General features: G+C 38.3%; 2 protein-coding genes across 13 annotated transcripts in view; one reads left to right on the forward strand and one right to left on the reverse strand.

Annotated features, from left to right (window-relative positions):
- The first annotated feature begins 234 nt into the window (after positions 1-234).
- Positions 235-7,115, forward strand: LOC113518120 (NEDD8-conjugating enzyme UBE2F-like). Its single transcript, XM_026902889.3, has 3 exons — positions 235-683; positions 1,238-1,399; positions 2,920-7,115. Exons 1-3 carry the CDS (start codon positions 408-410, stop codon positions 3,031-3,033), a joined length of 552 nt encoding a protein of 183 aa, XP_026758690.1. The 5' UTR covers positions 235-407; the 3' UTR covers positions 3,034-7,115.
- Positions 6,648-24,069, reverse strand: part of LOC113518072 (obscurin) — a 177,919-nt gene continuing 160,497 nt past the window's right edge. For all 12 annotated transcript variants that reach the window (XM_052892849.1, XM_052892845.1, XM_052892850.1 and 9 more), the window contains 16 exons: positions 23,337-23,512; positions 22,096-22,283; positions 21,051-21,547; positions 20,684-20,921; positions 20,324-20,481; positions 19,886-20,010; positions 18,991-19,289; positions 17,901-18,169; positions 16,343-16,549; positions 15,223-15,338; positions 14,414-14,516; positions 12,561-12,699; positions 10,408-11,830; positions 9,549-9,730; positions 8,842-8,991; positions 6,648-7,892 (listed from right to left, as the gene is read on the reverse strand). In XM_052892849.1, coding sequence (XP_052748809.1) covers positions 7,749-7,892; positions 8,842-8,991; positions 9,549-9,730; positions 10,408-11,830; positions 12,561-12,699; positions 14,414-14,516; positions 15,223-15,338; positions 16,343-16,549; positions 17,901-18,169; positions 18,991-19,289; positions 19,886-20,010; positions 20,324-20,481; positions 20,684-20,921; positions 21,051-21,547; positions 22,096-22,283; positions 23,337-23,512 — 4,414 coding nt within the window. In that variant the 3' untranslated portion in view covers positions 6,648-7,748. The remainder of the gene's footprint in view (positions 7,893-8,841; positions 8,992-9,548; positions 9,731-10,407; positions 11,831-12,560; positions 12,700-14,413; positions 14,517-15,222; positions 15,339-16,342; positions 16,550-17,900; positions 18,170-18,990; positions 19,290-19,885; positions 20,011-20,323; positions 20,482-20,683; positions 20,922-21,050; positions 21,548-22,095; positions 22,284-23,336; positions 23,513-24,069) is intronic.

Raw genomic sequence — 24,069 nt, forward strand, 5'->3', positions numbered from 1 at the left:
CATTTCATTGTACTTTAATTACAGAAATATAACAATTTTAAATTACCAAAATTGATAATTATAAATTTAACGAATTCTTGTTCTTAATTACTTTATTCGACGTCCCATTTCCACTTCGACATAAATATTTTTTAAATTAAAAGTAGGTAACACTATTTTGACAACTCGAACGAACGAATTCAATTTCAACAGATTCCAGATAAATTATCTTTTTGAAGACTAGGCAGCATGGTCTCCGACCTTAGCCTGTTCCAAACGGAACAAACGTACTAAAAAAAAAAAAAATCAATTTCAACAGGGTTTTTTTTGCTATTTCGCCGTGTTCGAAAAAGCTAGGCTAATTTTTTTACTTTAATATTGTAATGTTTTAATTATTTAGGGGTAGATACGGTAAATTGTTTTTTACCATGATTACGCTTAATAGGAAATTAAAAAAAGAACCTTCAGATACCAATACCAATAGTATTACTAGTGAACCTACACGAAGAATATCAGTTAGAGACAAATTGCTAGTTAAAGAAGTGCAAGAAATGAATGAGAATTTACCTGTGACTTGTTCTGTGCATTTCGAGGACCCTAATGTACTTAGCGACTTTATTTTGACTGTTACACCCGACGAGGGTTATTGGTTAGGAGGCAAGTTCAAATTCAGCATACATGTTACCGACGACTATAATATGGCTGTAAGTATTCATATTAAAGTGTTCCTAAAGTGTCTAGTCGTCATTAATGTTTCTTATAGTTCTCTGCCCCAACTCGAATAACCTAGTACTATTTTTTAAGTCCAAAAATTTACAACAAAAATATAGTTAATTGTAACTAACTTATTAAAGCTTTTATTAAAGTAGTAACTCAACTAATTATTAATGTTTAATCAGTAATTGTTTTGTATTATAATCACGTATCAGCCATTAACTGTCCACTGCTGAACATAGGCCTTCCCCATAAGGGGTGGTTTTGCCAATAGTTACCATGCTTAGTAGGTGAGTTGGCTACCAAAGTTAGGTGTTTTAAGAGGGATACTGTTGCCCATCCCTTGACTATTAAGTCTTCTTAGTTACCTCTTTCTACAGATATATGAAAGGAAGCAACAGCACATTCTATGCCAGGACCGCTTGGCACATATATTATTAATTAATTATTTTATGGACAAAAATATAAAAGCTGCCCGAGTGCAGTATAAAATTGCCAATGTAAAATAAGCAATCAGAAATTATTGCTGTTTATTATTTTTCAGCCGCCAAAAGTAAAATGTCTGACAAGGCTCTGGCATCCGAACATAAATGTTGATGGAGATATTTGTTTATCCTTACTCAGGCAGACATCGATAGATGAACATGGCTGGGCGCCCACTCGGAGACTCAAGGATGTTGTTTGGGGTCTCAATTCATTATTTACGGTATGAACATTCATTTCAAGTTATTGTGTTAAAGCAGGGTTTCTTAAACTTTTTGCAATCACTGACAATTTTCACAATTCAAACAATTTTATGAATCCCTGTTAAGAAACATTTTAGTTAGGTCCTAAATTTAAAAAAAGAAGGCTTTTTTTTACTACAAAAAAGAAACCAATATTGATGGTTTTAACAGATTCTATTGAATTCGCCGCCTGATGATGACAATGTGTCCTGTCACGTTTACTGCACAATTTCTTAATAAATATTTATACAGTTTATTGACTTACTGTGGACTCCTGATAGACATGCTATGGACCCCTAAGAGATCCCATTTTAAGAAACAGTGTGTTAAAGTAATACATGTAACTAGCCATGTATTTCTATGGTTTGGGTTTAACATCAGCAATAGAATGATATACAGACTGATGACATACCTGATAGAAAGTGGTAATTAGTTTTGTTTTATACAACTTAGAATGGTAAACAAGCTGACGGCCCACCTGATGGAAAATGGTAACTGTCGCCTATAGACATGAGCAGTACCATGAACATAATAGCATATACTGTTTTGCCCATGATACCCCCCATGCGTTGCCATTCCTGAGGACTCAGGTGTTATTCCTCTGTACCCAGTAAATTCACTGCCGTATCCCACCCTTCAAATCGAAACACAGCCTTGCAAACACAACTGTTTCATGGTAGAAACACAAATGGGACCGAGGTACCTAAGCAATCGACTTTTACTCTGGTAAAATGGTAAATGGTAGTACCCATGCATTGCCATTAATGAGGCATAACATGCCTGAGTATGTAATGTATATAACTTCACTGTCATACCCCACCTTTTAAACAAATGCAGTGGCTAAACAAGCATAGCAGTTCAGCATCATATCTGCTGTAATATGTCCACTGTTGAACATAGGCATTACCCATAGACTGTCATAAGGAATGAGGTCGCCCCTTATGGCTGTTTAACATTAGGGGTGAGGGGGGAAAGGGATTGTTAGTAATGGAGACTGAGAATCCTATTGCTAGCAATATATCCAACCAGGTCGATCTCCACGTGGTTCTCCCTGGAAACTATCATGATTAATTCCTGATGAATTCATCATCAGGCCTAACTGGCCTGTTTTCATTATCATCTATCACCCTTCACTGGTGCTCTGCTAGCGTATCCCGTTAGCGCAGGCGGGTTACCATACCATTTTCACCCATCAAAAAAAAAACATTAGGAGGGATTTTGCTAATAGTTGTCATGCTTGGCAAGTGAGTTGGAAACTAAACTAATGAACCGATTTTGATAAAATTGCTATACGATCAATCTGTAAGTATATCCTTTCAGATAAAAAGAATTTAATCCTAATCCGTTAAGAACTAATAAAGAGGTAACAAACATAAAAAAAATATATACAACCTTTCTTTTTGACGTAGGTTGAAAATAGAGATACAAAATGATCTGTATACCACATATAATCTGTGAGTTGAGAAAAAAAAAATCTATTTTTTATTTCTATTACTTTCAGGATCTTTTGAATTTTGAAGATCCCCTCAACATAGAGGCAGCGGAAATGTACAATAAGAATAAAACGGAGTTCCAAACTAAAGTACAGGAATATATAGCAAAGAACAAGAGATGAAACGTGGTGATATTAATTAAATCAATTTGAACATTATTTCATTAGATATTTATAATAAACTTTTTTTTTTTTATTATGTATCAACACACTTTTTAATATGTGATTTTTTGGAATGATTAAAGTAAAGAAAATAATGAAGGGACTACCAGAAACGCTCAATTGGCATTTATATAATATACATATATATATATATATATATATATATATATATATATATATATATATATATATATATATATATATATATATATATATATATATATATATATATATATATATATGCATATATAGTCCACGAGGCATATGATAATCTCTAGCTAGATCATATACATATTTATTTATTTATAGCAAGGCAACAGATTACAAATTAATACATTTATATAATAAATATTACATAAAACGACATTAAATTTGCACTCCAACAACTGCTCTGCATAACATTCGATATTATATACATTAAGAGAATGACGGCTATAAATTTAAAGTAACAAATTGGCAGCCTTAATGTAACATTGCAAGGATTGTTGGAAAATATCAAGCTCCTTGCATACATAATGTTTTCCTACAAATGCTTTAGCACAAACAGCCTACCTTTTTTTATTAAGTTAGGAGGTCTACCATGAAATGAAATTCCGAATTTTCAGACTCAATTTTGCTATTTCGTTCATAACGAAATTGACTCAGTAAATGGAGCTTATTGTTTCGTTCATAATAAATCCTACACATTTTTATATTTTTAAACCATGTAATTTTTAACATCAAATTTGTGTTCCGTTCGGCTCCGAAATTTCGGAAAAATTTTCATGGTAGTCCTTCAGGTTGTATGTGGATGGGAATATTAAAATATTGCAATTATACCTTTTTTTTTATACAACTTAGAATGACAAACAAGCTGACGGCCCACCTAATGGAAAGTGGTAACCGTCGCCTATAGACATGAGCAGTACCATGGACATAACAGAGTATACTGTTTCGCCCATGATACCCCCTATGCGTTGCCATTCCTGAGGACTCAGGTGTTATTCCTCTGTACCCAGTAAATTCACGCCATATCCCACCCTTCAAACCGAAACAGAGCCATGCAAACACAGCTGCTTCACGGTTGAAACACGCATGGGACAGAGGTGCTCAAGCAATCGACTTTTGTACAAAGTCTCCCTCTGATACTTACTTTCAGCGATAATTTTTTTATCAATTGACTTTTTTAACACTACAGTCCATCTATGTATATGATCTAGTAAACTAGTATGTGTGTGAGTGCACCACACATTGAAAAGTGACACTTGTCTATGGTTTCTTGTTGTTACAAATTAATTTAATTCATTCAATATACAAAATATCGGTACTGTTAAAGCATTTGTAAATAACAATCAATGGCCGGGCTGATTGAGTAACTCGTTGCACTTCTTTGCTCTATTATCTAAGTGAAAACATTTTATTTGTCTGCTCTGTTATTGAAAAGTCATGTTTTGCAGTATTTTTACATTTAAATTATAATAGATTGTTTTAAGTAACTGGTAAATATTTTTTTTTCTATGGAAAATTTTCCTCGAAATAGAGAGGAATCTCAACATTCTTTTTATGACCTTATATTTCTATATAAACCATTGTAAATACACAGACATTTAATAAAAATGACAGCATACGCTTTAAAAACAATACATAGAATTGTAAAAACGTCATGTGTATTTACTTTTAATGTAACAAGAAGATATTTTGCCCCGCTGGATAATTCTCCTGTTTGCGGTAGTCCTGATGTTATTATTATTATTATAACAATTCTTGTTTTATCACATGCTTAAAAGTTATATAAAATCTAATGAATACTCCAAAATGTGATAGCTGTCTACAATTTTTAATTTTTGTACTAATGTACTTTTTGTAGTTGCCACTTTGCATAATTACTAGTCGTTCAACGGTGTATGATGGATTATGGTCTCTAAGTCAACGTTATAAAATTCATAATCACAAATGTCTAATTATTAAAATATAAGTGTAAATAGTATTTTATTAATTACAATGTATGTATGTATGTAGAGCTACAAAAATTACACAAGTACACGCGTAATGTATGAAATTAAGGGATTATTTCACTATCATATTTATAGGATCATATTTTATATAGATTAATCTATCGATATACTCAGATATTTTCAACTTTACATTTACTTTCATATTTTAAGAACAATCTAACAAAATTAATTTTTTTTTATACAACTTAGAATGGCAATCTAGCTGACGGCCCACCTGATGGAAAGTGGTAACCGTCGCCTATAGACATGAGCAGTACCATGGACATAACAGAGTATACTGTTTCGCCCATGATACCCCCTATGCATTGCCATTCCTGAGGACTCAGGTGTTATTCCTCTGTACCCAGTAAATTCACGCCATATCCCACCCTTCAAACCGAAACACAGCCATGCAAACACAACTGCTTTATGATTGAAACACGAATGGGACAGAGCCAAGCAATCGACTTTTGTGTAAAGTCTCCCTCTGTATGTAAATAAAATGACTTTACGACCACCTCTTTTTGCACTGAAGCTCTCAAAAAAAGCTATAATTGTTCACCTCTGTAACTACTTAATTTTTATTAATAACAAATTTAATAATTGTCATACGTATGAAACCACAATGTAGTTATTTTCTTAAAGGTTTAAAGTAACAGAAATATTTTTTTTTATCAAAAAAGTCATAACCCGTTTATTAAGAATTAAAACAAGAAAATCCGCAGTAATACCCACACTTACCCTAATCCTTAGAATAAACTATTACAGCTGTTAACTGCCCACTGTTGAACATAAGCATTCCCCATGAGGGGAGTTTTGCCAGTAGTTGCCACACTTGGCAGGCGGGTTGGCAATCGCAGTTAGGCTTTTAGAGATGTTTTAAGAGGAATGCTGCTGCCCATCACTCCACCATTAAGTTTTTTTGAGTTGCCTCTTACGACGCCCATAGATAAGGAAGGGAATGGCCCCTTCTGTGCCGGGACCACACGAGCGTACTGAATTATTTCGTTGTAGTATTAAATGTTTATAGTGATAAATTTAAAGAAATATGCCACAGAATCGAATAATAAATGTTTTAAACATATATTATACAAGCTTTATACGTGTATAAAATATCGTCATAGTCATAGAATACTGACGGATCCTTATATGTAATCTTTGTCAGATCCGTCAGTATTCTACGACTATGACGATATTACTTTTGGTCATGCGCCTTACATCATGACAATCATTTCAAGCAAAATACTTGTCTCTAACTTAATGTTTTTGGATGGATATGTGTGTTACTGAAAATTGAGGTTAGATACATGATCCTACATATATGACGATGTAATAATCTCATATAATACTTGCAATATTTTTTTTTAATAACGTTTGTGACATAAATTGCCAGAATTTAAAATATTTGTTTCATTTACAATGCCATACCTACATATTTACCTGCACAAAATTCACACCATAGCCTAGAATCGGAAAAGAAACAAAGATTAAAAAAAAACAAGCACAAAATTCACACAGTCACACCATAGCCTAGAATCGGAAAAAAAACAAAGATTGTTTAAGTCTAAAAAAAAAACAAAGATTAAAAAAAAAAACAAGGACTGTCAACTCAATTCTCTTTATTAACTATATTAATACTGGAGCATCAAGTTGTACCAATTAGTATAAATACATAGTAAAAATTTGTATACAATAAATAGCTTAATAAATAACAAAAACCTTCGTAACAAAATTTCTTTATGACTAGAATTTCGTTTGGCGATACAAAATGTGTATGAACTGTGAAAAATGGTATAGGGGGCTTATTTATGGTAGACACTTGGAACATACTGCTATATTGATTTATAATTTGAATTTAGATTATATAATTTTTAATTGGTAAAATCAAAAGAAAAATATTATGGTCATTAAAAAATATTTTTCAGAATTGTTTATTTTTCTAAACGTTTGGTAGCTTTTTATACAATTTATAGCTGTATATACATAGCCAAAAATAATAATTTAAAATAGGTAATATCCGATATCTATATATCGAGTTCTAAACATTGAATACCACATATTGCGATATCGTCCATATCAGTTGGATATCTATATTCTTTAGGATATTTCTTTTCGATATTTAAATATTCGATAATCGATATCTAATATATCTGTTATTGGGCCAATATATGTATAGATATTGTAACTACAATTTATAGATATTGCCAGATATGACCCACCCTTAATAATAATAGTATCTAAATTCCTTCCGATGTAAAACTATCACTCGTCCCATACATTTATGAATTAATATACATTCTTTAAAATCACAGTCCCTTCAAGTCGTCACATTTACAATATTTGAATTTCTTTCGACCCCATACCTGATCTCTAAAATCCGAAACATAAGACTTAATTCAATGATCAGTAAAACACTAATCATCTGAATTAGACTTGATTGAGAAACTTAAAACCAAATAGAGACATTGTTAATACATGATTGAGACAAAAATTACCTCGTACAAACGCATGCTATCTCGTTCGAAGATAAAAAGAGATCCTAAACATTTATTCGCTATCTCTCTCAGACTTAGCAACGACATCGAATCGAAGACGTGACCAATTTCCAATTGAATTTTATTGGCATTAAATCTATGCACTCTATTTGGTTATAGGTGTTCCCAGTGTATGTTCCAAGTGTGTACCACATGCGTGGAGGTGGTGTCAGTGGCTGGCGAAAGTGGTGAACAGTTCCTCCTGTATGCTGTTGGATCGCATGAGGTGGCGCGTCTGACCGAACGCGGCCGACACCGTGTCCGCCTGTGATGCCTCGCGGGCCTTCTTCTCGTGGTACTCGTCCGAGAATTCCTGGTTTCAGATAAAGCGGATCAATGTATTTATCTTTTATTATTATTTCAGCCGTTAACTGTCCACTGCTGGACATTGGCATCCCCCATAAGAAAGGGTTTTGCCAGTAGTTGCCATGCTTGGCAGGCAAATTGGCAATAACAGTTAGGCTTTGGCGTTGTTTTAACAGAGACGCTACTCCCCATCTCTCGACCTTTAAATTTTCATAGTCGCCTGTTACGATACCCACGGATGGAGTGGCTCATTCTATGCCAGGATGATTCAGTATTTATCTATATTATCTGTTAATTAAGTAATTTTTTAAAGTTTTTCATCCTCATAGACTGTCATAAGGAACAGTCCTGAACCATTTGGGCTACGTCTTTTACCTCCTTACGACACAATTGAAATCGTCGCTTTATCCACTGCTATGTAGTGAGGGTTGCTCTAAATGTGTTTACCTTTACTGAATCGCCACTCGAGAACCTTCCTATCAATACTATTGTACAAACTCATCTTAATTTAGGACCGAAAAGTGCAATATAATCCTGTCAAGCACAGTTGTGCTCGCATAGCTGTATTTCGGTTCGAAGGGTCCATTAAATGCCAATGAAATTATAGGATCCGGGGATATAAATATCTTAGATAAGATATAGTATAGCTCTATAGCAGTAACGTAAAACGGCCACACAGCAGTCTATTGTGCAATGCTCTCGCTTAGCTGTGAGCAGAAGAAGATGGAAACGCATTGCGAGGACCTCAATCGCGAAGGAGGGCCTCATTATCACCATAAAAACCGCGACCACTCTGTCAAGAGTATACGTCTGAGGAGAGAGATTAACACGCGTGGTACATGGGGATCACGCTGTATTTTATGACGTCCTTAATGTTAATCGTATCTATAGATAGGTTTCGTTAGTTGGACTGAAAAAAAGAAAATATGAGAGAACATTTTATGCTGGTTGCCCACCTTCAGTCTGTTGCCCAGGAATACGGCTCTCTCTCGTTTCTTGTTCATAAAGTCGCTCTGCGTGAGCCAGCGGTGCTCGTGGCACTCCTCCGCCGTCGGTCTCTTTAGCGGTACCTTCTTGAACAGGAACATGAGGAAGCGGGTCGCCTCCTGCATGACACACAAAGAAAATTGAGTATAGCTCTTTAGTGTTACGATAAATGCTTCTAATTAGGAATAACTTAGTACTCAATTCCCAATTTTCCAATTTGTGTGCAAAAGTTTCTACACGATTTATTATATTTATGTCTATGCAAGAAGAGTTATATGATCTTTTTTATAATGCAGAGATTTTTTTTTTAATTTAAAAGAAATTAAAACTTTATTTCAAACTATTAAATTCGGCGAAATTTCTTGGTGAGGCTTTTGTCTTCGTAAGATTTGACGAGGACTTCACGAATGTCTATGCTTTATGTCATATCTATTGTATTGCGTTTTATAATCAGACAAAGTGTTTGTTTTTATAAGCTTTATTGTGCAGTCATATTTGAAACAAATAACAGATTAGAAAAAAAAAAAACTGCCAAGTATACAGACGGACTTATTCCTTGAAGGAATTTCTTCTTGATCTTGAGAATCAAAAAGGAGAAAGTAAAGTAAAGCGTAATTTATAAGAGTATTGCAGCAGAAATTGCATGATGAGCAGTTTCAGCGTGTATTCGTCATACCTGTGTAATCTCTTTGTAGAGGTGCTCGAAGCGGTACCGGACGAAGGAGATGTTGAGCTTGGTCTCGGCGTCGTTTTCGCCGCGGAAGGGCGACACGCCGGATAGCATGATGTACGTGAGCACGCCCAGCGACCAGATGTCCGTCTGCGGGTACGCTGGCTCGTCGTTTATTATCTCTGGCGCTGCACGTACAATGAAAATGAATGTTCAACATTGATCGGTTTGGATTGTAAGAGCTCTTTTTTTTAATAGTCTAGTCTCTATACATATATTTGTAGTAGGGAAAGGGATTGTTAGTAATGGAGTATAAAAATTGTATTGCTAACAATACACCCTGGATCAGGTCAATACTACATTCCCCCTGGAACCATCGTGGTTAATTCCACACTGGCGTTCTGTCAGCGTATACTGGTAGCGCAGGCTAGGTTACCATTCTATTATCACTTATTAAAAAGAAAATTTCAATTCCTATCGTTCGATTTATTCAAGCTCTCCAAGAGGATCTTTCAAGAGAGAGACTTTGTACAAAAGTCGTTTGCTTGGGCACTTCTATCCCATCGTGGTTCTACCGTGAAGCAGTTGTGTTTGCATGGCTGTGTTTCGGTTTGAAGGGTGGAATATGGCAGTGAATTTATAGGGTGCAAAGGAATAACACCTGAGTCCTCAGGAATGGCAACATATAGGGGTATCATGTGCAAAACAGTAAAACTAACTAAACCTAGTCAAGCTTTAATATGATATTTCATTACTCAAATTATTTATTACTAGCCGCAACAGAACTCGAGCACAAACGAGCCGTTAAAGAAGATCGAAATAACCTGCATAGTTTAAAAATATTTTACGGCTATAAATATCTTACCTTTGTATTCTAATTCGCCAACTTGTGGCACGCTGGTTCCTAGCTTAGTGACTTTGTGCGCCGACCCAAAGTCGATCAGCTTGACCTGGATGGATCTGACCGATGCCATTACCACGTTGTCGGGCTGCAGATCGAGGTGGCAGTAACCTCGCCAGTGCAAGTACTGCAAGCCATCGAGGATCTGTATCACGATGGTCGATACCATTTGTTCTGTATAGTCGTGACGACTAGAGAGGTACGTCAGGATGTCAGCACCCTGGAGCTTCTCCATGATGAGAGCGGTCACTGGTGAGCCAGGCGCCTGGTACGCGGCCAATAAGTTGGATATCCTCTCGTGCCTTAGCCTTCTTAAACATTCGAATTCCCTCTGCACCTGCACTTCAGTCTCTGGTCGGTTTTCTAATATTTTGGATACGACTACACTGTCGTTTTTCTTGTCGACGCCCTTTACAATTATCGAAAACTTTCCGCGCCATAATTCTGATATGAAGCTGTATCGTTCTGTGAATGCGTCGGATGTGTCCCAGTCGATTGGGCTATTCTCTGTGTTATAATTCAATTTTGGTCTCTCCTCGTCGAGAACTATTTCTTGGCCTGATTCCGTAAGTTGCTGCAGATGCGTCATAGCTTTTGTAACTTCGATTCTCGTCGCGCCGGCTACTTTAGTTTTTATTAGATTAGTCGGTATACCCTTATCGCTCCATCCGATTCGGTTGCGGGAAGACAGTCTAAATTGATAACTAGTGTCTGGCTTAAGATTTCTGACTACGAAGAATTCATGGTCGATATTATTGGCTGCGTCCTTCCATTCAACGCTATCGCCTTCTTTGTACTGGAGACTGTAGCAGACGACGGGCGAATTTCCGTCGTACTTGGGCTGCTTCCATCTGAGTAACACCTCAGTGTCTGACGTGTCAGCGGCGGTGGGGCTGTCTGGAGCATCCGGAGTGCTCGCTTCTACGATCCTCGTCCTCGCAACAGTTTGTCCGACCTTGTTTCTAGCGACCACTTTGTAAAAACCTATGTCGTGATGCATCGCAGGCTCGAACTTTAGCGTGGATCTGCCATCGTCGTCCTCGATTATCTTGATGCGTTGTCCCTCGGCCAGGACCATGTCGTTTTTAAACCATTGGATCACCGGCTTCGGATCTCCTACGGCGTAGCAGGACAGTTGGACGTTTTCGCCTTCGCGGATTGGTAGGATCTGCGGTTTCTCGCGGAAGAACGGCAGCTGGCCGTCCTTCTTGGACTCCATGAAGGCCTGCGCCTCCGCGTAGCTGTCGAGGCGGGTGCCGAGCTCGTGCCGTAGGCGGCGCGTAGTGTAGCTGTCGGAGCCGTAGTTGTTGATGCGCTCTCGCCGTTCGTCGTCGATTTCCTCGTCCATAATGTCCGTGAAGCGGCGTCGCTCGCGGATAATCGGCGTCTGTTGACAGGTGAAGATATTTTCATTATTCTTATTTTAATGCAATAAGTACCGGATTAAATTACATGTATCTTAATTGAGAAAGCTCGACGAGTTTCTAGACCATCCGGGACCTTTATTCATTAGTCAAGAACTTAAGTCTTGCGTAACGATTACTTATGACTAAGTGTTCCAGATGGTTCGTAAACTAGTCGAGCTTTCTCAACAAAAATACATGTAAATTAATCCGGTAGTTATTGCATTAAAATATAATGTGTACTTACGAAATTCATTATTTCTCTTCAGTGTATAAGATAGGACACCGAAATGTTGCGTTAGTCATGTCTTTTAATATTAAGAAATTGCAGTCTTATAAATAAAGAGTAGTAAACTATTATATTAATTGTTATATTATATGATAAATTATTATTAGGGCTCTGCGGGTTGCCGAGGCTCGTGCTGAAAAACAGCGCTGTAGCGTCCCTGATACTACAGCAAAATGCTGAGCACGCACCTCATTTTGCAAGTATAGCGACACATGCGCACACACACACACACACACATTTTGTTTTTTTTTTTATTCTTTTTTTTTATTTTATATTCTTTATTTATAATATAAATATTTTGAGTGTAGTTTCGTTATTATAATTCTTAATAATTTTATTTTGGCCACTATGTTTGTGTAGTCGCATATTTCTGTAAAACAAAGTTTCTTTCTTTCTTTCTAAATATTTAAGAAGTCGAGACTCACCCGGGGATCGTACACGTCGTGCACGCTGATGTAGTAGGCGGGCGAGCGGTCGCAGGCCACCTTCATGTACTCGCGCAGCCGCACCGGGAACGAAACGTCGCGAAGCTGCAGCAGGTACGTGTCTGGGCCGTTCTGGTAACTGCACGCAACAATAACAATGGCACGCATGCATTTCAATTGCTTAGTACTGGTATACAGGGTGTAAGAGACAGGTTAGCAAAAACTGAAACGGTGAATTCAGACCATTATTCTGTACCGAAAGCCAGTGGAAATTCTGTACGGAAAATTTAAATTTTCCCCCCTATTTTTCTCATTCAAAATCATGTAATGTATGATATTGTGTTATAGTATAAATAAATAATAATAATTTAAACAGTAACAGCAAACGTATCACGCGTCGTGTGGATCGTAAAATTTCAAATACATTGCGCGGCGTCAAGACTAAGTATCGTTAATTATTCGGCTGTGGTACATTTCCGGTGGAAAAATAATTTCCCATCTGATTCAGACCGTACATCTGGATCAGCTGTTTCTGTTTTGACCAACCTGTCTCTTACACCCTGTATATTTATTCATCATTATTATAATTAGCACACTAGCCGTTTTCCGCGGCGTTGCTCACTTCTAACTATGCCGTTCCCGTACATTATTCGCATTGGAATTCTTCATGAAAACATTTAAGTGTATAATACATGAAATTGTATTATATACTTAAATGATAATTACATACCTAATTCCTTCATAAACTTTCAGCCAATTGAACTGAGGGCCTACCATGAAATATTTTCCGAAATTTCGGGGACGAACGAAATAGAAATTTGATGTTAAAATTACATAATACATGCCGTTTAAAATTATTTAAAATATTAAAATGTCGTTCCTCTGGACTGTTAGGATAGGATTTATGATGAATGAAACGTTAAGCTCCATTTACTAGGTCGATTTAGGTACGAACAAAAACACGAAATTGAGCCCGTAAATTCGGAATTTCATTTCATGGTAGGCCCCCTGATCGGTTTCTTTATAGCATTTTATATGTGATTCTTTAGATTGATATAACTTTTTTATTTATGAACCGATTGAAAAAAAAAAAACAAACACTAAATGTTAAATGGAGTAAAGCGTAACGCATTAGAGAAACCGCGTTCAAATTGGGTAATCCGTTTCTGAGATTAGAGCGCACAAATGTACAGACAAACAGAAAAAGAATCTAAAAATCATACAATAGTTTTTCTTATATATCTTCCATGTACAGACAGCGACCAGTCATGATTTTATTATATGTATTGATGATGTTTGATTGATGAAGGCGGACTCAATGCTATATAACATTCTCTCCCAGTCAATTTTTGGTTGGCTTCTACATTTGAGTACCTTTTTTTTTATACAACTTAGAATGGCAAACAAGCTGACGGCCCACCTGATAGGAAGTGGTAACCGTTGCCTATAGAATGGACATAACAGAGTATACTGTTTCGCCCATGATACCCCCATGCGTTGCCATTCCTGAGGACTCAGGTGTTATTCCTCTGTACCCAGTAAATTCACGCCATATCCCACCCTTCAAACCGAAACACAGCCATGCAAACACAACTGCATCACGGTTGAAACACGAATAGGACAGAGGTACCCAAGCAATTGACTTTTGTACAAAGTCTCTCTCTGGTACCTTCATCCCTCCCATGTTTTTTATAGTCAACGCATATATTGTCTTTATAATTTGGAATAGCAAACAACCTAATGATAATCATCGTCTTTGGACATGAACCGCACCAGTACATAAGCATATATTTATAAGAATGACTCAACTAATGACGTAAATTTGACTATCTAAAAATCAATTTCATACTAACTGGCTCTCAGACTTGGCGGAGACCTCCCAGTCAGGGTGCTCCCACTGTTTGAACTTGAGGTCCAGTGCGCCAGTACTGCGCTCGCGGGATCGTTCCGGGGACCCTGCCGTGACAAATAATGTTTTTTTTATGCAACTCAGAATGGCAAACAAGCTGACGCCCCACCTGATGGAAAGTGGTAACTGTCGCCTATAGAGACGAGCAGTACCATGAACATAACAGAGTATACTGTTTTGCCCATGATACCCCCCATGCGTTGACATTCCTGAGGACTTAGGTGCTATTCCTCAGTACCCTGTAAATTCACTGCCATATCCCACCCTTCAAACCAAAACACAGCCATGCAAACACAACTGCTTCACGGAAGAAACACGAAGGGGACAGAGGCGCTCAAGCAAACGACTTTTGTACAAAGTCTCCCTCTGATAATAACGTGTAGTCTATGGTCGGAGTACTTAATCATAAACAAACCAATCCTTAATATATTGACGGACATCTGGTAGTTACCCTGTTAGACGTACGTCGTAAGTACCCACTAAGAATTGCTTGTTCCATATTATCGTACATTAGTACAAATAACTGAACGAAATTAAATGAAATTTGGTACACGAATAGGTTGTGTTCAAACTTAACGCATCTTCATATCAGTCGTTAACTGTCCACTGCTGGGCATGGGCCTTAAGAGGGGTTTTGACAGCAGTTGGCATGTACTGTCCAAATGTGTCTTCTTACGACACCCACGCGAAAAGATAGGAACTTATAACTTTATATACTGATTCACGCAGAAATTTATATAAAACTAATAGTACCTTCTGGCGTGTAGATCTCGCCGGGCGGGTACACCATCTTGGAGGGGTGGTCGAAAGCGCCGCTCAACGGCCGCCGGCGGAACCACGTGCGGCACTGCGCGTTGCCTGTCCAGTCTCTGTCGGGCAAGCGTGAACATAATGTTTACACACGTAATTATGTTTCTTTGCACCTTAGGGTCGAGAATATGCAAACTGAGGTGCCAAGGATTTATCATTATCATCTCTTGCATAGTTCTGCTCTCCTAGTATTTCATATGAAATCATAAATATTAATTTTTTTTTAGTACGTTTGTTCCGTTGTGGAACAGGCTAAGGTCGGAGACCATGCTGCCTCATAAATATTAATATTTATTTGTCATGTGAGCTAAAGGGATGAACAGCATTTTTTATACTTTTTTTTTTTGGTAAAAACGGCCAAGCACATACCGAAATCATTAGTACAATACTGCAGCGGCCAGCAACTGAGGCATTGATGGACGAACGTGCAAATGTGGACCGAGGCACACATACGTGAGTCCATCAACGCCTAGTTGTGGCCAAGGCTTATATAGTTCTTTTCTCAAACAATGCGCGGAAATCAAAAACACAATTTTACTTTTTAAATTCAATGACGAATAATGAACAATAATAATTTTTCACGCGCCATAATGTTCCTTTGTTTTTTTTTTTAAATAAACAGCTTTTTATTTGCAAACCAGTTTGAAATTTAAATAAAACTTTTTATTAGTTACTTCCTCGGTAGCCATGTTTCGAAGTAAAAGGTCATTCCATTTTCAAATTACAGACAGACAGATATGAGTTTACATAGTAATTTATTTGGCCGCAAAACACGACAGATATGGATTTTCATACAACTTTTGCCGGCCGTTGCCCGCATGTACGAGTATCTGGCCAGTACGGCAATTTTGATTTATCTCGAAGAAGATTGTCAAAATAATGCTCACATTTCCAAGCATGTTTGAGAAAATAATATTATCTCCCACATAGTTCTGCTGTCCTAGTACTTTAGGTAAATTAATAATTATTATACGGTAAATATTTACCTAAGTACTAGGAAAATAGAAATAGTCCTCATCACAAACGTAATATTGTATGACCAAATCGTAGGAACAGTAGTTACCTGTACAAATTATAATAGTTCCTGAGCCTGTCGGTGGTGATCTGGTACTCCTCCTGGTAGATCTTGTCGGCGAACGTTAGCCACGGGTGCGACAGTGCTGTGTTCACGTCCATACGCTCGTGCCAGTTGAACACCAGTAGCTTGGAGATAAAGTCCCGGGATTCGGTGCTGAGGCGCGACCACCACTCTTCGTCGTGCCACTCCCACCTGCGGATTAATGTGTTGCGGTAATTCAAAAATAGAACATTCGTCATTTCCACTATTTGTCTATATAAATAACTTGCTTTTCGAAGCGTGCAGTAGATAAAAAAAAAATGATAATTTAAAAGTGCTTGTAAATAAGTCTATTATCCTGAGGTCTATAGTCCTGAAGACTCAGGTGTTATTCCTCTGTACCCAGTAAATTCACGCCATATCCCACCCTTCAAACCGAAACACAACCATGCAAACACAGCTGCTTCACGGTTGAAAAAACACGAATGGAACAGAGGTACCCAAGCAATCGACTTTTGTACAAAGTCTCCCTCTTCCTCAAAATAAAACACACACCAGTTTTTAAATTACACCTTCGGAAATACATCAACATAAATACATCAAGGAATGGCAGCGCATGGGGGGTATCATGGGCGAAACAGTATACTCTGTTATGTCCAGGGTACTGCTCATGTCTATAGGCGTCGGTTACCATTTTTCATCAGGTGGGCCGTCAGCTTGTTTGCCATTCTAAGTTGTATAAAAAAATGCATCAGTGAAAATCGCATTCTATTTACGTTATCACAGTAATTTTTGCATAATCCTGTAACAAATTTACAGACAGACAGACAAAACTTCTAAAAATTATTCCCTTGGCTTCATTGATGCTATTAAAACTCCGCCCATCATTTTTTTTATATGTTCCATATACAGACATTATCCAGTTACAGAATTTATTAAACCAGAAAAATAAAATAACGCATCGCTAAACATGTTACTAGGCATGAAATTCCAGAATGGATGAAGAGATTCGGCTAAATTATTTTTTCAAATATTCATTAAAATCCGAGAAAGGCGAAGGAATAAATAGAAAAATTAGAAAGTTGCCGACGAACGTTACCGACCCTGAAGGAACCTTAATATACACTTTTTGAAGAACCCCATACTGTAGTTTCTAGGAAAATCCTTGGCAGGGAGCTCCACTGAGATGGCAAACAAGTATACATACGGCCCACCTGATGGTAAATGGTTACCGTAGCCTATGCGTAGCGAACGTCTGCAATACCAGAGGCATTACGTGCACGTTGCCGACCCTGAAGAAACCTCTTTACCCCTTTTTTGAAAACCTTATGCTGGAGTCTCTTGGACAAACCTCAACAAGGAGTTCATTCCATAATCTGAGCGTTCGTGAGAAGAAACATTTTTGAAACCGCGCTGTACTCGACCTTCCAAGGTCTAAACTGGGGATGAACTCCCTGATGATTTAGAAACTATATAGAAAGTGGCCATGGGTATCACATTGAGCAATTTCTTTGAGCACAATCCATTACACAAGTTATCAAAATAAATAAATAATCTTCCGTACCTTCCTTCCCTGATCCTGGTGAGGGTCTCCCTGTCGTTAACCCCTCGGAAGGGCGAGTGTCCGCTGAGAAGGATGTATGTGATGATGCCTACGCTCCACATGTCAGCACCGTACGAGACGCCTTCCCCGCTGGCCACCTCAGGCGCCACGAACTCCGGCATGCCATAGTCGAGTGCCGCGTGCTTGTTGAATTGTATGCGACGCGAGAGTCCGAAGTCGCAGATCTTCAGTTCGTCGCTGCCCACGTGTGATAAGAGCAGCTCGCCGATCTGTTTGTTTGAATTTCGAGTTATTTCTACTAGAAGCCATAATTCGTGACTGCACACTAATTAAGCAAAAAATATGTAAATCTAAGAAATAAAATCCTTTCTTTTTTATTATACCTGTAAATAATTTAAGGGTTTGTTCCACAAAAAACATTGATATCAAGCGTGGAAAAATAGGTTTATTTTGATTTAAAAACTAAACTATAAAACCGAATTTGATAAAATTTCTATAGGAGCAATATATATCCGATAAAAACGTTTAATTTTAAATAAAAAATACAAAGACGAGCTTATCTCTAATAAGAGATTTCTTCCAGCAAACCTTTTCATGTGAATTAAATTTTACTTTGGGATTTTTCAAATTAATTTTTGCCATTAAAATCCAAATTTTCAAAGATAGTTTAATAAGAATATTATTGCGTGATTATCGTTTTAGATACTCTTTACTGTTTCCTCCAAAAGACTACAATAGTAATCTTATTATGGATACAAACAATTACAAGAAATAATCACACTCAGAAAACAATGGGCGATCTTATCACTCTTTTTCAGCGATCTCTTTCAGACTACCTTTGGATGAAGAGTTAGTTTTAGTTCGCTAACAGAGCACTTTTTAAAAAATCAGTCAAAAACGTTGAAACTTTTTTTTTAATTAAAATTCTCTTCTATTAGACTGTTACAATTGTATGATACCGTATTGTAAATAATAAAAGTGCCCAATAATGCCTGATAGTGTAAGCATTTTTTGGCTTCGCTGATAGTTTACCTTCAGCCTCAGTAACGTTTTGTTACCATTCATGCTATATGAAAAAAAAAAAACTGACCGTGAGACCAAGATGCGCGACGCTGTTGTCGTGCATGTACTTGAGTCCCCTGAGCAGCTGCCTTATGTACCCAGCGATCTCCCGCTCGGTGTAGCCCTGGCTGCGGAGGAGGCGGTCCCGGACCAGCTCTCCTCCAGCAGCCAGCTCGGTGACCAGCGCCAGCGTGTGCTCGTGCTCGTACGCGTCGTGCAGGCGGATCAGATGCCGATCGTTCAGCAGGTTCATAATCTCCAGCTCGTTCTTCATGAACGGTTTCAGTTCTGAATGGCCGTGCATTATCTTCGCGGCGTAGTTGCGACCTGGTAAAGAATTAGTATCGTATGATGAACTGTCATCACTAAGTTTTGTAAAAATTTTTGATCCCTGTTTGGCTTTATGATAAGTTCCAAACCATCGTATAAATTTAGATTCTGTAATGGAGATCATCATCATCATCATCATATCAGCTTTTTATTATCCCCTAGAGGAGTTTCGCTAGTAGTTGCCAAACTTGACAGGCGAATTGGCAACCGCAGTTAGACTTTGGAGATGTTTTAAGAGGGACGCTGCTGCCCATCCCTCGCTCTCCCTTAGTCGCTTCTTACAACACCCACGGGAAAGGCAGTGGTGGCTTATTCTATGCCGGGACCACACGGGAATGAGAATATCCATAGAAAAACCGAAGAGACTTTTATTATCAGTACCAGTATGAAGTGGCAATGGGTCCAAAAAGGAAAAACAACCAAACAACAATAAGGAGCAAATTTCCTCTCTCACTAGGTACAATGACGATCTAATGTATAAGAAAATGGACAATGTCAGCCAATGTAAGTAGTTCAAGACCATTTCTTATGATCACATATCTATTAAACTGAAATAATGATGATGATCGAATGATATATGTGATGATATCAACCAGTGAGCCTCTCGGCGGCGTGGTAGACGACGCCCTGCACGCCGCGGCCGAGCTCGTCGCCCAGATCGTAGTAGTCGCCGAACGGCTTCGTGCTTGGCTTCACGCGCGGCGGGTGCTCACGGATCCTGCATCACAGAAAAATACAGATTTTGTGGTTTTTGTAACTGTAATGACAAGCCTAGTGACGGTCCACCTTATTAACATAGAAAATATAAGTATAGAAAGGAGATTGTTACTGAGAGAGTGAGACCCCATTATACTAATTATATACTCATTCAAATCAACTTTGTCACGTTTCTCTCTGGTGGTTCATTCATCATGATGGTGTAATTGACCTATCTTCATCCTCATCTATCATTCCTTATTTATATCTCACCAGTATATACCGATAATCGAGACGAGGTCCCATTCATATAGTTTGATAAAAGAAGTTATCACCTATCGGAGTACTGGTGTTCATCCTCCTCTACGTGCAGCATGGCTGAGGAACTGACCGAGCCGGCCACGTTACGAGCTGATACAGAGTACAGGCCCTCGTCCTTCAAGATAGCATCATGGATCACCAGCACCGTCGTGTCCGGCTCAATGAACTGGATCTACAAAATTGACAGAATTTAGTGAAATTGTGTTCTAAAAAATAAATTGCGGCTTCTGTCTAATATGACTTTAATACTTGGACTTCATTCTAACTTTTCATTCTTAACTGGCAGATACTCCACCAGCGTAAACCACAGGCAAGGTTATCATCACAAAAAACATAGCAATTTTATGAAATTTTAGGAATGTATAGTTAGTGACCTTAATCCTGGCACTAGGTGCGAGAGGTTGCCAGTCCTTGTACCACTTGATGTCAGGGTAGGGCACTCCGGTAACCCTGGCCTCGAGCCGGCCGTTGCGTCGCTGCAGTACCACGGTCTCCTCGGGCCGCCGGATGAATGTGGGGTACTCGGCCAGCTCGAGCCGGACACGTTGGCGAGCTTGTCCATGCTCGTTGGTCGCTACTGCTTCGTACCACCCGGCATCGCGATCCAACATCCTGCACAGAGTTATAGGCATCGTTCACTTAACTATATGTATTTAATTATATTTAACAAAAAAATGTAACAGTCACTGAAACGCATTCTTTTAAACCAAACTTGACTGCTCAGATTTAGAAGGTACTTACTTATTAATAAACAACGTCGCTTGTCCATTTCTTGTGTAACTCCAATCATAACGGCCGCCAATCTCTATCGGCTCATCGTTGAAGAAATACGTCATCTTGGGTTTAGGGTACCCGTAAACGAACCAAAAGAGGCTGACATTGTGTCCTTTTACGCCGTACTGGGCATCCTGTTCCTGGCGGAGGAAGCGTGGGGCTTGCGCGTGGCCGTCGATCGGGGGACGCTCCAGGTCGAAGTCCTTGGGGAAGTAGGGCGAAGTGTCAGGCCGGAAGTCGATGCCGGGTTCCAGGTACGGCACGAATCGTGGGGGCGGCGGCTCGAGGCGGGAGCGCTGCGTGACCGCGTACGGTGAGGGGTCACTGACTCCGAACTGATTTTCTACACGCACGCGGAACCGGTAGTCGCGGAATGGCTGTAGGTTGCGAACGTCGCACACGCAGGATCGTAGTCCACGCCTCGCTGTGAACCAGTCGCCGTCTGGTAGCTCGCACATCTCCACCTGAAGGACACCATAAAATGGTGATATTTGACATGATATCTATAAAAAATTACACAATTTATGTGACTTTGGAATTTATGTGTTAGTGTCATCTGATTTAACCCTTACCCTCCTGCCCATTTATCATTCACACAATATACACATTTCCAAACAGACGCAATACACATATTGATATTGGGTTTGTATTTTTAAGAGTGAGATCAATGCCCAGCATTGGGATGGAATAAGTTGCTACATTAACATTATAAATGTGTAAGTAAATAGCTAAACTTGATTGAATTTTGTCAAAATTCCAAATATACCAAAATTGGAGTTGAAGATACCCCCCAACTCCAAATTAAAACATAAAGCTACTTTACTAGTATATAAGGTACTTTATCATTAACCAAAAATATTATAATGTAGAATTTTTCTCAAAAAACATCACAGATAAAAACGACTCAGCTATTTGTCTCTATTAATTATTACATTAAAAAAAATTTTAGAAATATTCTAAACTTCCAATATTGCCAATAATTTCCAGTAAAATAATAATAAATAATATCAACCTGATATGTGACGGGGAACCTGGGTCCGTGCGGGATGGAAGGTTTCCAAGAAAGCGTCAAATGACGGTCAGTCATCCGGGAGATGATCGGTTTGTCCGCGAGAGGCATCGGTACGCCGGTCTTTTTCATTTTGTCGAAATCTGAATACTGGTCTGCTAGAGGTCGCCTGTTGCTTTGCGGTTCCAAACCTGTAGTGATAAAATATAAAATTTTAATCATTTTTATGCAATGAGATTAACAATAAAACCAAATTTTTTGCAATAGAAAAATACAATTCACACCATTTAAGACTTCCAGTTTATTTGATAGGATAGGATTACTGAATCCAATGTTTACTTTAAAAGATTTATTTTATTTCTAATCGAAGCAATACTTAAAGGGATATTTTTATTAAAAAATGGTGAAGGTTCTCTGTACAAAAATATTTTGTGTGTATGTTACGCGATATGTCTGTCTATTGCAAATTGAATTCAATGAATCTATTTGTTTCAATATTTTTTTTTTACTATTGTTGATATAATTTAGGAAATATTTGGAGCTTAAATCTATTGAATTTAAATTCTCCCCCAATTTCGTTGCTTGCATGATTTTTTATAACACAATGTATCGTAACTTGAAAATTTTGCGTGACACCGAAACAAACATATAGACAGACAGATGAAGTTTCTAAAAAATATTGTTATGACATTTATTGGTCTTCATAAGACCTCCCATGTACAGACATTGTCTACTCTATACCATACCACACTAGCTGTTAACTGTTCACTGCTGAACACAGGCCTCTCCCCTATTAAGGGGTTTTGCCAGTAGCTGCCAGACTTAGCAGACAGGATGACAACCGCAGTTAGGCCAGTTGATAAAGTTTAGGAGGGACGCTGCTGCCTATCTCTCGTCCATGAAGTCCTTAGTCGCCTCTCACGACACCCACGGGAAAGGAAGGGATGGTCCATTCTATGCTGGGACCATACAGCCTCCTTATCATGAAGATCTTGGCATAGAACAGAGACCCCTTTCTTTCCCGGTGTCGTAAGAGGCGACTAAGGAAGCTTACGGTGGAGGGATGGGCAGCAGAGTCTTAAAACATCACCAAAAGCCAAACTGCGGTTGCTAACTCACCTGCCAAGCGTGGCAACTACTGGACCCCCGCACCCCCCCATTATGGGTAGTCTATATTATAGATATGATAGCAGTGGACAGTTCACAGTTGATACAAAAATAAGGTTTCGTAGTGTTGTACTGACTGTCGTATGTGAGCTGCGCAGTGCAGGACTCCTCGCCGTGCGGGTTGTATATCCTGCAGCGGTAGGTGCCCACGTCGCTCGGGTCGATGCCGCTGATGGTCAGCCGCAGCAGCCCCGTCGTCTCCTTGTCCATGCGGATGCGTTCGCACGGGAACAGCTTCTCATCGTTGCGGAACCTAGACACCAGTCCTTGTTAAATTCTCTTCATAACGTCATCTCTACAATGACAAAATCTAAACCAAATAGTCAATTGTTGAGGCCCATTGCGAAATTGGCGTTGCCTTCAAAATGAATGACTATTATTGGTTTTCAATCGACTTGAAAAAGAGGTTTTCAATTCGTTTAAATTTTTGGTTTGTAATCTCAGAATTCCGTTATTTGTAAACTGATTTAAATTTTTTTTAAGTGAAGTCTTTTAGAATTGTACCATAGGAATTTTATCAAAATCGATTAAGAAGCTTAATTTTTAAAACAAAACATTTCATTATGTCACAAGAAGTCAGTGTTTTTTTTTTGTAGTATCAAATATGTTGTATTTGCTCGCTATAGATCTTAATTTTTAGACCGAATAAACGTTACAAAAATACTGCATGAGGGAGCAGTTAATAATTTATGAAATTGTTCTGAATGCAAGAATCGATTTATGAAAAAGGGATTAAGCAGGAGTATAAAGATCTCTTTGGCACTTGGCTATCTTTGTCTAGTTAGTAAGATCGAAGGTTAGACGTTGGGA

The sequence above is a fragment of the Galleria mellonella genome, unplaced genomic scaffold (assembly GCF_026898425.1).
Source record: "Galleria mellonella isolate WM207_F2 unplaced genomic scaffold, CSIRO_AGI_GalMel_v1 utg171, whole genome shotgun sequence".
Taxonomy (NCBI): Eukaryota; Metazoa; Arthropoda; class Insecta; order Lepidoptera; family Pyralidae; genus Galleria; species Galleria mellonella.

What these genes read in the sequence shown, in the direction of transcription:
- LOC113518120 (XM_026902889.3), top strand. Translation starts at nt 408, where the DNA reads ATGATTACGCTTAATAGGAAATTAAAAAAAGAACCTTCAGATACCAAT. An exon ending in CCGACGACTATAATATGGCT is followed by an intron (nt 684 to 1,237) that starts GTAAGTATTCAT and finishes ATTATTTTTCAG; the next exon opens with CCGCCAAAAGTAAAATGTCT. An exon ending in GTCTCAATTCATTATTTACG is followed by an intron (nt 1,400 to 2,919) that starts GTATGAACATTC and finishes TATTACTTTCAG; the next exon opens with GATCTTTTGAATTTTGAAGA.